The 15,595-nt window shown below is 42.7% G+C and overlaps 3 protein-coding genes across 24 annotated transcripts in view; 2 read left to right on the top strand and 1 right to left on the bottom strand.

The window, feature by feature from the left end:
* The window catches only part of c2cd5 (C2 calcium dependent domain containing 5), a 28,166-nt gene extending 19,614 nt beyond the window's left edge, over positions 1 to 8,552 (top strand). For 9 of the 22 annotated variants that reach the window (XM_042225221.1, XM_042225218.1, XM_042225225.1 and 6 more), the window contains 14 exons: positions 15 to 176; positions 1,848 to 1,892; positions 2,363 to 2,503; positions 2,587 to 2,650; positions 2,784 to 2,845; positions 2,968 to 3,066; positions 3,204 to 3,293; positions 3,403 to 3,481; positions 4,151 to 4,243; positions 4,669 to 4,701; positions 4,980 to 5,111; positions 6,240 to 6,433; positions 6,519 to 6,665; positions 6,755 to 8,552. In XM_042225221.1, coding sequence (XP_042081155.1) covers positions 15 to 176; positions 1,848 to 1,892; positions 2,363 to 2,503; positions 2,587 to 2,650; positions 2,784 to 2,845; positions 2,968 to 3,066; positions 3,204 to 3,293; positions 3,403 to 3,481; positions 4,151 to 4,243; positions 4,669 to 4,701; positions 4,980 to 5,111; positions 6,240 to 6,433; positions 6,519 to 6,665; positions 6,755 to 6,880 — 1,467 coding nt within the window. In that variant the 3' untranslated portion in view covers positions 6,881 to 8,552. The remainder of the gene's footprint in view (positions 1 to 14; positions 177 to 1,847; positions 1,893 to 2,362; positions 2,504 to 2,586; positions 2,651 to 2,783; positions 2,846 to 2,967; positions 3,067 to 3,203; positions 3,294 to 3,402; positions 3,482 to 4,150; positions 4,244 to 4,668; positions 4,702 to 4,979; positions 5,112 to 6,239; positions 6,434 to 6,518; positions 6,666 to 6,754) is intronic. The other 13 variants (XM_042225226.1, XM_042225222.1, XM_042225228.1 and 10 more) reach the window with 6 other exon arrangements.
* Positions 8,553 to 9,153: 601 nt separating this feature from the next.
* On the top strand, positions 9,154 to 14,740 carry lmf2a (lipase maturation factor 2a). Its single transcript, XM_005933090.3, has 14 exons — positions 9,154 to 9,376; positions 10,093 to 10,346; positions 10,425 to 10,453; positions 10,627 to 10,820; positions 10,949 to 11,127; positions 11,236 to 11,380; positions 11,544 to 11,672; positions 11,758 to 11,863; positions 11,946 to 12,042; positions 12,118 to 12,300; positions 12,405 to 12,573; positions 12,886 to 12,997; positions 13,216 to 13,324; positions 13,777 to 14,740. Exons 1-14 carry the CDS (start codon positions 9,283 to 9,285, stop codon positions 14,173 to 14,175), a joined length of 2,199 nt encoding a protein of 732 aa, XP_005933152.1. The 5' UTR covers positions 9,154 to 9,282; the 3' UTR covers positions 14,176 to 14,740.
* miox (myo-inositol oxygenase) overlaps positions 14,687 to 15,595 on the bottom strand; it is a gene marked incomplete in the record, with an annotated part of 5,626 nt that continues 4,717 nt past the window's right edge. The window contains 1 exon segment of the mRNA XM_042225234.1: positions 14,687 to 14,809.

The raw sequence follows: 15,595 nt of genomic DNA, 5'->3' as shown, positions 1-15,595 counted from the left end.
GTGTGTGTGTTCAGTCTGCTACAGGTGTGTACCTGACAGCTCTGCCTGCTCCAGGGGGTATCCAGATAGCAGGGAAGACTCCAGGAGACTTGAGCAGCGAGCATATATCATCCATTCAGAAAAGGATTAATGACACCATAGCTGTGAACAAAGAGCTCTATCAAATAAATCCTCCGGTGAGACAGTCAACACTTGCTGATACAGTGAACTTATGGAAGCTGATCTTTGTGATAAAGCCTGAAAAGTCTCACCTTTCAGGGCAGGTTTGTGGTAATGTAGGTTTGTTTCCAACTGCAGTAGCTGTGGTGTCATGTATGAAGCCTTTTAGCACAACAGAACTAAAAAAGTTAAAATTTATGATGTTCAGACATGGTAAAAACTTACCCTGATGAATACGCTATAACATCACTGTTTGTGGTCATTTTATACTACAACAAGTGGGAACCGTTTTCACATTTTTTTCTACTTTGAAAGAAAAAATATCTACGGTCTATGACCAAGAATATTAAAGACTAGTGCATTGTCATCAGGCTTTTACATTGTATGGACAATACTAGTGTTTTCCATTATTTTGGTGATATTTTACAGTGTTAAAAAACATTTTATGAGACATACTATACAGTCCAGACTATAGTTATGTGGACAGTTACCTTTTTATTTTGTTCTCCAAGCTTTGTTGATTGGATACAACATTAAAGGGTCAAGATTTACAAAGATTCAAAGTGCCCGGCCAACTGGAAACTGTTTCCTGGGTGGCTGTGTGTCATGGCTCAGAGCTGACTATCAAGACTTAACCTTCAGTTACAAGTAGAAGTTATGTGTCATTAAATGAGAAGAGAGGAATTGAACATGAAAGAGAAAGAACTCCATGTTGGTATTTGTTTTCCAGAAAATCAGAAAATCATGGTGAAGGAAAAAAAAAAACTTGCTGAAAAGCAAGCCAGAAATGCTTCACAAGTACATAACTTGTTCTCACCTTTTAAAGGAAGAATTCGTGACCAGATTAATTCATGATTAAAGGATCAGAAGAACAAAGGGGCCAAGTCATATGTGTATATATATCTAGATCAGGGGTGGGCAATCCACGAGGGCCGGTGTCCTGCAGGTTTTAGATCTCACCTTGGGTCAACACACCTGAATCACATGATTAGTTCATTACCAGGCCTCTGGAGAACTTCAAGACATGTTGAGAAGCTAATTTAGCCATTTAAATCAGCTGTGTTGGTTCGAGGACACATCTAAAACCTGCAGGGACACCGGCCCTCGTGGACTGAGATTGCCCACCCCTGATCTAGATAGATAGATAAATAGATAGATCTTTTGACTTAAAGCCCCCTCTCTGTTATTGTTTCAGCCCATATGGCTGTGTTTGCTAATGTCATATTGCTAGTTGTTAATTAATTCACTGCTGAAAAAAACATAGGGACGAGTGTGCAGGTGTGCACTGTAGGTGAATTCTCTAGATGCATTAAAAATGGTCATCAGGCACATAGCCGAAGCAACCAAAGAGCCTTCCAGGGTGAAGAAGTGAGCTGTCTTTCAATCGCTGTGTTAATCACTTGAGCCAAATCTGTTTGAGACCTATTCAACTTGCTGAAGGTCAGATTAAAGAAAGAGTCCCTAAACGTTGTCTGCCGTGCATAGGAAGCAGTCCTTTCCATACTGATGCACACCTTCTCAAATGAAATCTAAGACTTGACACTTTAATGTAGTACATGTCATCTTATTTAAATCCTCTGTGCTGAAGCTGAACAACTTCTAACTGTCCATATATGCCTGGGCTGTATATTCTGTTCTTTGTGAATCGTGATAAACTTACCCCTCTTGTCTCTCTCTGATCATTAAAGAAATTATTTGCCCTGGACCCTGAGGTGTTCTGCGGCATAAACATGGTACTGAGCATGCCAACCTTTAGCTGTGAGACGCAGCAAAGCATGACAAGTGTTTCACACTATTAATCTCACACTATTAATTGCAGCTCTTAACTGGGGACTTTTTTTGTGTGTGGGGATAATACATAACCCACACCAGAGTCACCTCTTCAGATGACTCACTGCAAAGTCATTTTATAAGTTGTTAACGTACTTTGATTATGTCCATCTCTCCTGACCAATCACACTCTCCCCTGCATATATATTTGTGTGTGTGCGAGTGTGCGTTTTCCCAAATTAACACCAACCATGAATGTGTGTCAGTAAAGTTGACTGGGTGAGTGAGAGCATGTGGATTGTTACTAACACAGTCATTCTACTAGTTACAGTACAGATGTACAGATGTTAGATACAGATGTGATCTTCTGCGGTGTTCTGGTTTTCTCTCTGACGTCCCGTCTGCTCGGACGCTGCGTCTGTTTTGCTTGCAGGAGCTTGCAGAGGAAGGGGTGGGCTCTCCAATCCCTGAGCCAAGGCATCGATCCAGACTTTTTCGCTCCCACTCGGAAAGCTCAGACGAGCTATCAGAACTGGATCTGTCCCACGGCAAAAAGGATGCCTTCGTCCTGGAGGTGTGTATCTGTACAAATCAAATCAGTACATGCCAGTTGTAAATGCCAGTTTAAATGGTGACAATGTTTGATCACTCCTATAGATTGATGACACCGATGCCGTGGAGGATATCCACTCCCTCCTGATCGATGCACCTCCCCCCACAGGTACATGCTGCACACTCACTCTGGTTCAGTTACAGTGGATCGTTATGCACTGCACACAAGTTAATAATTCAGTCCAAGCTCTAGCAGGTGCCATTGTTTCTGTGCTTCATTGCATCTGCTTCAATGTCTTCAGGTTTCTACAGCTGCAACACTGAAAATATGCCTGGGATTTCTAACTGGACTTCAGGAGTACAGGTACGTACTGAACGTAGTTGTAGCAATACTAACCATTATTGCAGAATAATTATTTTAGAAATAAATACAATTAAGTATTAATTTAGATCTGTGTAAATCTGTGTCATCCTTTATGTTGACAGATGTTTACATCAGTGAGGGTTTTGAGGTTGAGCAATGCCAATCTTACTAACCAAGGCTTAAACAAGATCTTTACTGACCTCTGTGAGAACCTGCTGAAGGTAAGAAACCATCATGGAGCAGGTTTCACACTGGCACTGTTTTTTTTGGGGGGGGGGTTTTCTTAGTTGAACTTGCTGTGGTTGTCTGTGTTTAGTTTTGGGTTTTACAAGTCTACAATTCATCATGTTTGTTTCAGAGTTTTTACTTCAAGCTGCGCTCTATGATCCCCTGCTGTCTTTGTCATCTCAACTTCACCGTAGCAGTGCCAGAAGAAGAGCTCATACAGGTGAGACAATTCAGGCTATCACTCATTTGTCAAGCTGCCAGAGCAGTGAATGTAATTGAGAGAAAAACTTTTTATCTACTGCTGTTCCTCTGCTCGTCTCCCTGCGCAGGTCACAGTGACAGCCGTTGCCATGACCTATGACAAGGAACAGACTCAGGAGAAGACAGCTGAGAAGCCCGTCAACAAAGGTCAGTCTCTCTGTGCATTTTACTTCAGTTAAAGCTCTGTTCAGATGAAGGAAAGCTTTCACGTCCAGTTTAATACACTCAGTACTCATCAGTCAAGGAAAAAAAAATTCAAGCTGTATCTATGAAGTGAGCCACTACTTGACTCCAAATAATGCAATAACTCAGCTTAGGTAAGTTGATATCAATAGAAGAAGAAAAGAAAGTGTACTTTATTGGTCCCCGTAGGGAAAATCCCTCTCTGCATTTAACCCATTCACTCAGTGAAGCAGTGGGCAGCCATTGGGCGCCCGGGGAGCAGTGTGTAGGGACAGTACCTTGCTCAGGGGTACCTCAGGGTAGCTGTTCAGGGGAATCGAACCCCCGACCTTCCGATCATGGGGCCACCACTCTACCTACTGAGCTATCCCTGCCCTGCCCTATATATCGAGCAAAGCTGAGAATTATTGCATGATTATTAGTGAAGTAGGAAAACAAATATTCTTTTAGGATCTAAGCCAGGATGTCAAACTCATTTTACACGATAGGCCACATACATCCCACTTTGGCTGATTCTGGCCCCTGAGGTCTTATGTTTGACACCCCTGCTCTAAATAGTGTATTGCTTTTAAGAAACATCCCTGCTAGTGCTGTGTGTAAAGTTGAGTGTGGTTTTTGTGTGTATCTTTTTAGGGAGCCTTGAGGCTGAAGAGCAGCTGCAGTTTCCCCTGGAATTGTGTGCAGACTCGTCCTCTTCCAACATTCAGACAGCATCCAAAATCTCAGGTATCTTTAACTGTATTTTTACCTCCCTTACCTCCGTTACCCTGCTTCACTAAACAGGTATCACCCATCTCGTCCACTAACACATCAGATACAGTCTCTTTATTCACCCCAGCTGCAAAGCTCTGCCAAAACCAGCTGCTTATAGTCCGATCAGCAGGTAAATGAACTGTAGTAGACAAGTGAGAGTTTGTTTTGCCGTGAACTTAGATAACAGTCTGTGACGCTGTCTAGAAGAGACTTTGTGTTGGTGACCCCCATTTGCATTAGGCTAACACAGCCATGGGATAATGGGGTGGGGGTGATGGTTAAAGCTAGGCAGCGCCTGCTGTGTTCGCCTTCTGGCAGTAATCGGTTGTTACTGAACTTTTCTCGCCTTCCGACAAGGACAAAGTTAGACTGTGATGGTGTGTGTGTGTGTGTGACAGGTGTCGGAGAAAGTACCAACATGTCACCCAGAGGTAAGCTACCTTCTTGTCTTTTATTTTCCCCGCCCCTTCTCCCGCTACCGAAACTACTACACTGCCCTGTTTTGACTTTTCATCCTTTAGTCTCGGACAGAGTTATCCTGCACAGCTCCCAACCCTCATCCAGTTTTGTTCTTTTCTGTTCGTTTGTTTTGTGTTCTGTTTTGTCTTTTCGTTTTCTTTTCTTGTTGTTGTTGTTGCTGTTGCGTTTGTGAATGCACGTGTGTGTGTGTGTGTGCGCGTGTGTGTGCGTGCGTGTGTGTTCTCTCCAGCTGCCTCCGTTGATTACGGTTCCTTTGCAGACAGATGCAGCACCTGGCTAGAGCTGCTTAGGCTGAAAGCTCACACCATAAGACGAGGATCAGTTAAGACAAGTAGGAGGACACAGTCTCTAGCACACTCTGGTGATCATACCCACAAATACAGAACACGGTTCACAAGCGGTCACACATACGCGCACACACCCCTCCATGCATGCCGCTGGGGGGCGGAGCATTGTAAATCAAGCACCAGCTTTGTTTTTTGTTTTTTTGGCTAGAGTGTGAAAGTTGACGCCCCGCCCCTCAGAGGGATCCACAATTTGCAGCTTGCCAAAAACAGTGTGTCACATTAGAAAGGTTTTTGCATTTTGTGTGCAGCATTTTTCTCAAATAGCTTGTTGGTTGCAGCAATTTCATGAGAACCTCCAGAGGGTTCCTTTTATTCCCCTCCCCTGCTTTTGCATCACTGATTCTTCTTATGCTTGGAAGATAGGAGGAGACACTGTATGAATGCTAAAGGATTTCATGTCTGATTTGTTTGGGAACACACTGATAATCACGGTGGGGCGGGGGTCAAAGCTTTTCTGCAAGAGCTCGTGTGACTTTTCAGATCTGTGCATGTTAAGTAAACTACAGTCTAATATGTGGCTCTGAAGGTTCCTGGTTTGATGGATGTAAGCCACATCAGGTAAATTTGCAATAAGATATTGGAGCATCTTTCACACTCTGGCTTGTGTACATGTGCCCAGCCTCAGCTGTTTCTGTCTGTCTCCATGTCTGAAGCCTTCCTCACAAATGCCAACATATAGAATAAAATCTCTCATGTACTTTGCTGTAAGCACTCTATTCACACTTGTAAACAGCTGTGCCCAGGTCTGTCTGTCTGTCTGCAGACATGTGTAATTGTTTGTTTGCATCAACTGCATGATATGCATGGCAGCGCACACGCGCCAAGTGATTGTCTATTGCATTCTCAATGCTGCATGTAAATCTAACAAACACACACACATGCCTAAGCACATGTAAGTGCACATTTTACTCTTGCTGTGCAAACACTTACAGCTGAGTTTCTGCATGCTCATTCCACTATGACATTTCTTTCTGCTTCAAGGCTCATGTCTGCTTTTAATCTTTCCACTAGTTTTGAGTTTTTTCTGGTATCTCCATTCCCGTTTTATCTCTTCTTTTTCTTTATATCCCCCTCTCCTCTCTTCTTATTTTTCTCTTCACGTCTCCCACTTGCTTCTGCCTACACTCTCTCTGAACCTGCAGTCTCATCTTTGGAGCGCTGCAGTCCGCTTCAAGAGGGACGTTCCCGCTCGCTGCGCTCCAGTCGCTCGTTTGGAGGCAGCTCGGTAACGGTGGTGAAGATGACGCCGCTCTCCTTCCTTCCCGGGACACGCATCATTAAATACCTTGGCATTATCAACATGTTTTTTATCAGAGAGACGACATCATTACGGGAGGTACGAGCGACGTCAGTAAAATATCCAAAGTCCCGCGGTCATTTTGCGCAGTTTTAAACGTAAAGTGTGTTTTTGTTCTGTGCAGGAAGGCGGTGTCAGCGGCTTCCTTCACTCATTCATCGCAGAGGTGTTTGCGATGGTTCGAGCCCATGTAGCGGCCCTCGGCGGCAATGCAGTTGTGTCTTACAGCATGAAAGAATGTGTGTTCATGGAAAATCCGAATAAAAATCAGGTGATATAAACTGCACATTACTAACAGGCGGTTTATCTCAGTACTGGCTGTTCAATTGATTAAATTTTGTGTACTTGTTCTTCTCTTAGGCTCAGTGTCTCATAAATGTAAGCGGTGATGCGGTTATCTGCATCAGCGAAACAGACCAGGAGTCCTCAGCATCTACGGCAAATACTGGACAGACCGGTGGCAGTGAAACCGATGGGGCTACATGACAATGACACTGGTCCCCAATTCTGGCTCCAAGAAACACACACTAAGTCAACACACTTTAAGTCTAGCCGTCCAAATCTGACTGACTTATGTTTGCCTTAAAACTCTATAAAAGATCCAAAGGCTTGGACACAGCGAATAAAGAACCATTGCTCAAGCATGCAAAGCAATCTATATTAATATAGGAGTGTGGGATGTTTCTTTTTTGTTTAAAGAGAACATATTTTGCAGGACATATTATGGAATTTCAAAGTATTTAAAAACATTTAATTTAAAACCAGTCACCGACTCCTTACACCTAACCTTCATATTAAAGCCGTCCATGCTGGGGTCACTCGCAGCCACGGTATATTGGTCATCCAGTCGGGTATGAGTAAGGCAGCTATGACTGATTTGTCCATCCACGGATCACAGATGTCGCTCAATGACTGAAGTAAAAGGGATACAAGCTAATGATTTTAAAACACAGTGAAATTCTTACTCAGTTATTTTCATCCCATGTGTTGAGCACCAAGTGAACAGATTATGCATCAGGCAAGGCAAGTGTTTAAATTTCAACTGAGTGGTGCTCTTTCTTAAACTATAGAAAAAATAGCCTGAAGTGGAAAATTTTGAAGCTAATTCCAAAGAATCCAGGTGGACATGTGATCCGTTCACTGTTGTCCAATTTTAAGGTTTTATGTCTAAACTGGGCTCATGTTGAATTTTTGAGAATCTTGCTAATTAGTTTTAAAGTGTTTCTCAGAGGAAGTCCAAAATTGTTCTGCAAGTGTGGAACAATGGTGTCACAGCTGTATTTCTGGGAGGAAACTCATGTTACATGCATATAGATAACACAAGCCAAAATTACAGGTGTTATATGCACATATTTTTGTAGAGCAATAACTCCCTTTAGAATAGCCATTACCATATATTCAGTATAAAGCTATTTAAAACTATTAGATTATATTGCTTTATCCTAAATTCAAGTGACATTGCAGGTATGCTTTTTATTCACATGCAACTGGAGTGAGCAGGGAAATGGTGACAGGTGTGATGTCAGATGAATACAAACAAAACTGGTGAGTTGATATAAAGCGGGTCTTTGGGATGTCGTAGCAGGGATCTTTAATAGAATATAAAAAATGAGGTTGTTTTGAAGTATTTAAACCTTGATCTTTGGGTATCGAAGCAACTGACGTCCTCTTGATGCATTTATCTGTGTGTGTCAAATTTCACATACCTTCGCCAAGCTTAATCGCTGTTTCGTGGGCACTCGTGTTTATGTTTAGAGTCTTGCTGCTGGTCTTCTGTCTATTGTGGGGGGTGGGGGGGGAGCAGCTACAAGTGTCTGTGCCACCTGAAAACAGACTGTGTAAATGGTCTCAAAAAAAAAAGAGAAAAAAAAATCAGATTTCTAGTATTTTTGTAAGTTAAAGAGTCCTACTACTTAATTCAGCTGTGCAATGAGTTTCATGATGTTTTTGTGTCACTGTGTCAGAGGATTAGTGGTACTCTGTTTTGTGTGTGATCAGCTGTTTGTGATTAGTTTCATATGTTTGTGTCTAAAACTTGAATGTAAATACTTGGAAGCTTTGGCTCTTTGACTAGCAGCATGCAGACCCATTTTTTTTATTGCCATGACCCTGTATGCTTGCCTGATAGGTCTTGCACAATAAACCTGAGTCAAAGTGACAGCTATTGGTTTCTTGTTTTTATTGTTATTTGTTTAATTTGATGAGCTATAAAAATAGAACGGGATCTGTAGTTGTCTTTTTAAAGATTATTTCTGCCAATACAAAAACAAAAAAAACCCCTCCCCAAACCATAATTTAAAAAAAAAAAAAGTGTTGCCATTTGCAAATCAAAGAGATTTAGAGTGGAGTTTACGTTTATTGTCTTTTGAGTTGGACATCTCTAAAATTTCATTATAATTTCAATAAATAATGTATTTATTTATTTTTTGTAGCCGTAGAAACAACCTTCTGAAGTCGTGACCCTGCGTTTTATTTTATTTTAAACATTTTCAAAGTTTATTCTTCTGTTTGTATCGTTTTGTTTATTTTGCATTCAGCTTCATAGAATAAACGTGAGGTATCCCTCGAAATAAGTGATGAAAAATATCAGCTGTATGAAAATATAAAAAATAAATGTATACGACATTGATTTGTTCTTGTAAAATGTATTTTATTAATTATGATCTGATCGTCAGAAACAAGCTAATCCTTAAATCGGGTTATATATCTAAATTCCAGTGTACCTTTAACGCACCACACCGTTCAAGCGACCTGCAGCGGCACCTAGCGACCATTCGGGTGAATTTAGCGTACGTGTCCCCCAGCTACGTGAAATCCCGCTCCCAGCTTCCACAGGAGTAGCACCGATAGGTGAAGGGGTAAAAAAGCAGAACGGGAGTCGGTCAAACATGGGGGGAGTTGTTCTGCCACGCCGCATGTTCCTCTGGTGCATGGCGGTCATCTACTTGACTGCTTTTGTTTCCCTCTACGTGCAGATACCAGGTGAGCCTCTCAACTCTGCAGCCCAAGAAGCGGCTAGCTGACTTCCCTTAATGTTATGTGTTAGCCTGTTAGCTGGGAACTTGGCGCTTCCTGTGTGTCCGCTCCTCTGCTTTCCACGCCGTTAGACGTGGTGAAGAACCGCCTGGAAGTTTCTTCATCCCGGGCACGGTCAGCCTGCAACTGGGCCAAATTTACAAGCAACCTGTTGTAAAAAAAAAAAAGACATACGGTGGCATTTTGAGTCACAGCACACCCGAACTATGTTTTTAATGTAAGGGGTATCTCTGCAGCCCGGTTAAGTTAAAAAAAAAAAATAAAATCCTCCGCCCATATTTGAAAGGAAATGTATTTGGGCTATTTTTTAATTTAGTCGCAATGGCAACATGACTTTCCACTGCAAAGGTTACGACTGTTTATTCTCGTTAATTTTTACGCCATAGTACATACATTTGCAACATTGTTAAAGTTTTTAAACTTGTTAAGAACTGGTGGTTATAATAAAATATTTTCATTCATTTTACTTATAGAACTGCATCACATATATGTATGACCAGTGTTGTTATTTTTCGATTCCACCCAGCAGGTCACCAGATTATAATGACTCAGATTATAATCTCCAGCACTGAGAAGTAAAATTCATTAAAAAGAGTAACATAATGAATCCACTGCTCACCACCAGCATAATCAGTACTGTTGCTTTCCGTGTTTGTGTGCAGGTCTGTATGGAAATGAGGGGCTGCTCCCTGCCCGCTGGCAGCTGCGATACAGCGGGAAGCCTCTGGTGGAGCAGCTGCTCTCCTCTCCCACGCTGTTGTGGCTGGGACCTCGGCTTGGCCTGGACACTCACACTGCCATGGAGCTGCTGTGTCTTATCGGTGCGGCGCTGAGCCTTGCTGCCACGCTGGTGGAGGCTTTTCGAGACAGTGTGGTGTTCTTCTGCCTCTGGGTCTTGTACCTGTCTATGTATGAGGTGATTTTGCACGGTGGTAATGCGCTCTTCTGTTTTTTCCTGTCACAGTATTTCTCACTAAACTTTTGTCTGTTACAGGTAGGCCAGGTTTTCCTCTACTTCCAGTGGTGAGTGCAATGCAGTTCATTTTTTTCCTGAATACCACACAGCTTCTAAAACAGCAGCTGCTTAAAGTAGATCATTTTATCAGTGTGCTGCAAGGTCTCTGCTGCTGTGCAACACTGTTGTAGATGCAATTTCTTACTAGTCTCTCCTCTTGCTTTGATTGCTTGCTTTTCAGGGACAACCTGCTCCTAGAGACGGGGTTCCTCTGTATCCTTGTTGCTCCCCTGACTTTAATCAGAGGGTCACGAGGGGTCAGAGAGCACGATCGTGTCACCTTCTGGCTTACTCGCTGGCTGCTCTTCAGACTCATGTTTGCATCCGGGGTGGTGAAGCTAACCTCACGTTGTCCCACCTGGTGGGGCCTCACAGGTACGGATGAGTATGGATGCCATTTATGCTGTCTTTACACAGTGGTGTCATGTTTTCTTTTCCCATTTCATTCTGTCATTTTCCTCCATCTGATTACTCTCTCCCTCTTTTTGCTGTGTGTTGAGCAGCCCTCACGTATCACTACGAGACTCAGTGTATCCCAACCCCTCTGGCCTGGTTTGCCCACCAGTTGCCGGTGTGCTGGCAGAAGCTGAGCGTGGTGGGAGCCTTCGTTATCGAGATCGCTGTTCCGTTCCTGTTCTTCAGTCCACTGCGGAGGCTCCGACTTGGAGCTTTTTACTTGCAGGTGAAAAGAAATGAATTTTTTCACGTTTTGCTTTAGTTTCACCTGCAGTATTATCAACTTCAATGTTAGCTCTAAAATGAAATGAGTCCGTTTTCTCTCCTCGTGTAGGTGCTGCTTCAAGTCTTCATCATTTTGTCTGGCAACTACAACTTCTTCAACCTGCTGACTGTGACCCTCTGTCTGTCACTTCTGGATGATCGCCATGTCTATTTCTGGTTGCGCAAGGCATACAAGACTGATAACGGGAATGATGGTATGAAACTTCATTGCACAGCTGCAGCCCAGGCGATGTTTCGTAGGCTAAGGCGTAGCTGTTTGTCACGAAGAATGCACATTTTGTTTTATCTCAACTTCCTTCAGACTAAAAGAAATATTGAGGACAAACTTTGCTCGCTCTCTCTCTCCACTGTATTTAGACTCAAAGCTGTGGTCGTGGCTGTGTTACCTGCTGGAGCTGGTGGTCTGGGCTCTGCTGATTGTTGGAACAATCATCTGCTTTGACCTGCAGCTGGATACAGCTAAGAAAGGCATCTCCTCGCGGACAGGTGAGTGTTTCTTTTTTTTTCTTTTTATGTGCCTGTAACCAATTTTGCTTCTCTTTTTTCATGTTTCTTAAAATGTCCTTGGCAGCATTTACATACCACCAGTTTAACCTGTTTCTGAAGACCGTCACTATTCCCTGTATCTGGATTGGTGTCCTCTCACTCACCTGGGAGATGGTTACCTCTCTCTTCAGGTAAGAATGGTTGTGATGTGTTGCTTGTTGAGCAGTTGCCTTTTAGATGTTGTGCAACTTAACATCTAACTTTTATTTCTAGGTGTGCGTGTGTGTCTGGTTTCTTTAAGAGGTTTTGGGGAACGGTCCAGTGGACGGTGTTCGCGGGGGCTGCAGCTTCAATGTTCGCTGTCAGCCTGGTGAGTTCTGTTGGAAACATGGGAACTGATAAAGCTCATAAGCGATCAGCTGTAAATCGCCTGATTCTCTTTCAGGTGCCGTTTACCTTCATAGAGTACGATTCCAACTCCAGGTTGTGGCCAGGAGTGCGCCAAGCCTATGAGATGGTTGATCGCTATCAGGTAGTCAACTCGTACGGTTTGTTCAGAAGGATGACCGGAGTTGGCGGGCGACCCGAGGTTGTCATTGAGGGAAGCAGTGATGGGGTCACATGGACGGTGAGAACTTAAACAAGATGTAAAATTCTCTAATTTGTAAATTAGGAAAACTGCATATTTCATAACATTAACTTATTTTCATTTAAATCTTTTTTTCTTTATAGGAGATTGAGTTCATGTATAAGCCAGGGAATCTGAGTGCATCTCCTCCTGTGCTGACACCCCATCAGCCCAGGCTGGACTGGCAAATGTGGTTTGCTGCTCTTGGGCCCAATACGCAATCTCCATGGTTCACCAGCCTGATGTACAGACTCCTGCAAGGAAAAAGAGACGGTATGAACACGTAGAGCGGAGAGCTGCATTTTCCTTGTGCAGCTGCTTAATGGGAAGTTCAGTTAATCAAATTAGGGGGAAAAAATCCCATGTTGTTTGTTTATACGGTTTTATTTGAAAGCCACATTTTATGGTATTTTCAAAGGTGGTGCAATCAAAGGAAAAAGTAGCAGGAGGCAAATAAAAATCCACCAGAGATCCATGTTACAAGTTTTCTGTTCTACCTTAGTCTTGACTTAGACTATTCTACAGTGCTCAATTACCTTGGTCAGGAACAAACAGTTCTCTTAAAGTTTGCTTTGTGTTCTGCAGTTGTTGAACTGATCCAGTCGGATGTATCCCAGTATCCATTTCACCAGCAGCCGCCTGCCTATCTGCGAGCTCACCGCTACAGATACTGGTTTACTGAATCAAAGGCTGACGGGTCAGTGCTCTCTGGTTCTCCTCGTGCTTCACTGTGTTTGCATGCATTGAAGAAACTTCACTGGAAACATTTCACGGCTTGATTTATTCCTTTATTTCATTTTTTGGTGTTTAAAAAAAAAAAAAAAAAAAAGAGAGACTTTAGAAATGCATACTAAATTTAATGCAGGTTTACTTATTTTACCCTAAAACTAGACCTCACCGACTCTTTGTTTGCAGCTCTTTCCCAGAGCGCTGGTGGAGGAGGGTCTATGATGAGGAGTTCTATCCCATAGTGCATCTGGGAAACAGTTTCCTAGAGGGCATGCTCAACCAATATGGACTTAAGGTAACTCTCGAAAATGCTTTCCTGTATTCGAAGAGCTTAATGTTCGCTCCTGATTAGATTTAGGCTTCTGGATAGTTGTTCCACAGAACCAGATTTTTGTGTTTGAAGCCCTCCCTGGGACAAAAAGGCAGACCAGTCAGAAGAGAAAAGAGGACCCATTGTACACCAGTGTGTCATCCTTTTCAGATGAGTTGTAGAGAATATTACAAGTGGTCAAAAGTGTGGGGGAGGGTGAAAATGAGATGTGGCATGCAGTTCTATTTCCTGCATGAATTAGACTACATGTCCATGACGTATGCCAGTATAGGAAGCAGTCGGTTTCATAATTTCAGTGTGAAAACAAAACTAACATGATTGGTGATGTGATGTAATAAAAACACAAGCCTTAGTTTTCCAGCTCAAAAGATCCGGTGTTAGCACCACCACTGATCCACACTGATTTCTGTTTATAGGACAAGTCTCCTCCGCGCCGTTTGTCCAACACCACTGTTGCCCAAGCGGTGAGGTGGGTGCGCTCTCAGGTCAGAGGTGTCCCTGCGCACACACTTATCTGGACCCTGATTGCCTGCAGTGCCACCTTCTGTCTACTTCAGGGATTGCGACATAAAAACAAGGATGCAGAGAAGCCTTCAGACGCTCACAAGGCCACAGCAACCGATCGTACTGAAAATGCGGCCAACGGCTCTTCTTCAGACCATCATGAGAAGTCTGATGAACAGCAGGCAGATGAGGAGGATGACAAAGAAGCAGACAGTGAAGACGAGGTGGAAGACGAGGTGGAAGAGGAGGGAGAAGAGGAGAACGAAGTTGATGAAGAAGATGAGGATGAAGAAAGGATAGAAAAAAGATGAGGGCCTTGAAAAAGCTGCTGGTAATCCATCGTAGACTGTTATCACGTCTGCCTTTATAAAATGTTACCAAGATGACCAAAGAAGATGTTTTCTGTATTTTTGTGTTTCCCGATCAGCCACTCGTTAACAACATGCCTGCCTTGTTTCACCAACACTTCACTGCACCCCACTGTATCTCTCTGTATTTCTGCTTCATCACTTTGCAGAAGTTTTTTAAACATTTTAATGCCTTCCTTGTCAGTTCTGACATATACAGCTGAACACCTGGAGAAACCCAGTTTAAAAAAACCAAACAAATCATGTAGAATGAAACGAGAAACGATGATGTGGGCTCTGGTTTGTCTAGCGTTGACGCTACTGTTCGGCACAGTTTGTCTCCCGCCTGTGCTGTTTGCGTCTTGCTGTATGTACAGAACTAAATCACACAAGCACTTTTCCCCTTTTCTACAAACGTGTGTTTTGGGTTTTGTTTTTGTTTAAGATTTCAAATTAAACACATGGAACACTGTAGTGTTTTGAAATCTTTTTATATATATGTAACAGTACAATAAAAGCGAAATTTTGATTTGTACATGCTTTATTGTATAAAATAGGCATTATTATAATGATTAGAATATACAAAATAAGATTGATTGTATGATATAAATATGCAGTTTTAGTGGTTGAAACACATAATTTTTACAAATATAGAGAATTTTATCAATTCTTTGTTTTAAATAGTATCTTGTCATACTCCCAGCTACCAGATTCCAATATGAGTGAACCCCAGTCCACGAACTGATCTTTCTCATTTGTACCTCTGCATTTGACTACACTTCGTGATAAGGATATGGCGCACTCTGCACAACTTAAATGACCGGTGCATATGAACTCATCTTTACACTGGAACAAATAAAAGACCTTGGAACGAGTGTTTTATCCACTAAGCTTAAAGAGATCTGCGTAATACCTCCAATAAAACGCAATCCTACCCAATAGTCCTATGGCCGCACTCCTTATACGGACTTCTATCAAGTCCTTGGAGTTGGAATCGTTACTCTATGAAAGGGGAGTGATAACGGCACCTGAAAGAGATGATCAACGAATGACTCAGGAGTTTATGAGCGTAAAATCATGCAATTACGAACCCTCGTATGAACCATCTCATAGGCTTGGCGCACTCCTGCGCAACCTGGAGTTGGAATCGTTACTCTATGAAGGTAAACGGCACCTGAAAGAGAATCAGGCGATTTACAGCTGATCGCTTATGAGCTTTATCAGTTCCCATGTTTCCAACAGAACTCACCAGGCTGACAGCGAACATTGAAGCTGCAGCCCCCGCGAACACCGTCCACTGGACCGTTCCCCAAAACCTCTTAAAGAAACCAGACACACACGCACACCTAGAAATAAAAGTTAGATGTTAAGTTGCACAACATCT

The sequence above is a fragment of the Haplochromis burtoni genome, unplaced genomic scaffold, assembly GCF_018398535.1.
Source record: "Haplochromis burtoni strain Fernald_Lab_line unplaced genomic scaffold, NCSU_Asbu1 Contig_164, whole genome shotgun sequence".
Taxonomy (NCBI): domain Eukaryota; kingdom Metazoa; phylum Chordata; class Actinopteri; order Cichliformes; family Cichlidae; genus Haplochromis; species Haplochromis burtoni.
Note: the sequence above shows the minus strand (reverse complement) of the source record. Positions and strands in the feature narration are given on the sequence as shown.

Coding starts and splice junctions, on each gene's coding strand:
- lmf2a (XM_005933090.3), top strand. CDS start 9,283: ATGGGGGGAGTTGTTCTGCCACGCCGCATGTTCCTCTGGTGCATGGCG. Junction 11,381..11,543: donor GACTGATAACGGGAATGATG/GTATGAAACTTC, acceptor CACTGTATTTAG/ACTCAAAGCTGTGGTCGTGG. Junction 12,574..12,885: donor CCTGCAAGGAAAAAGAGACG/GTATGAACACGT, acceptor TGTGTTCTGCAG/TTGTTGAACTGATCCAGTCG.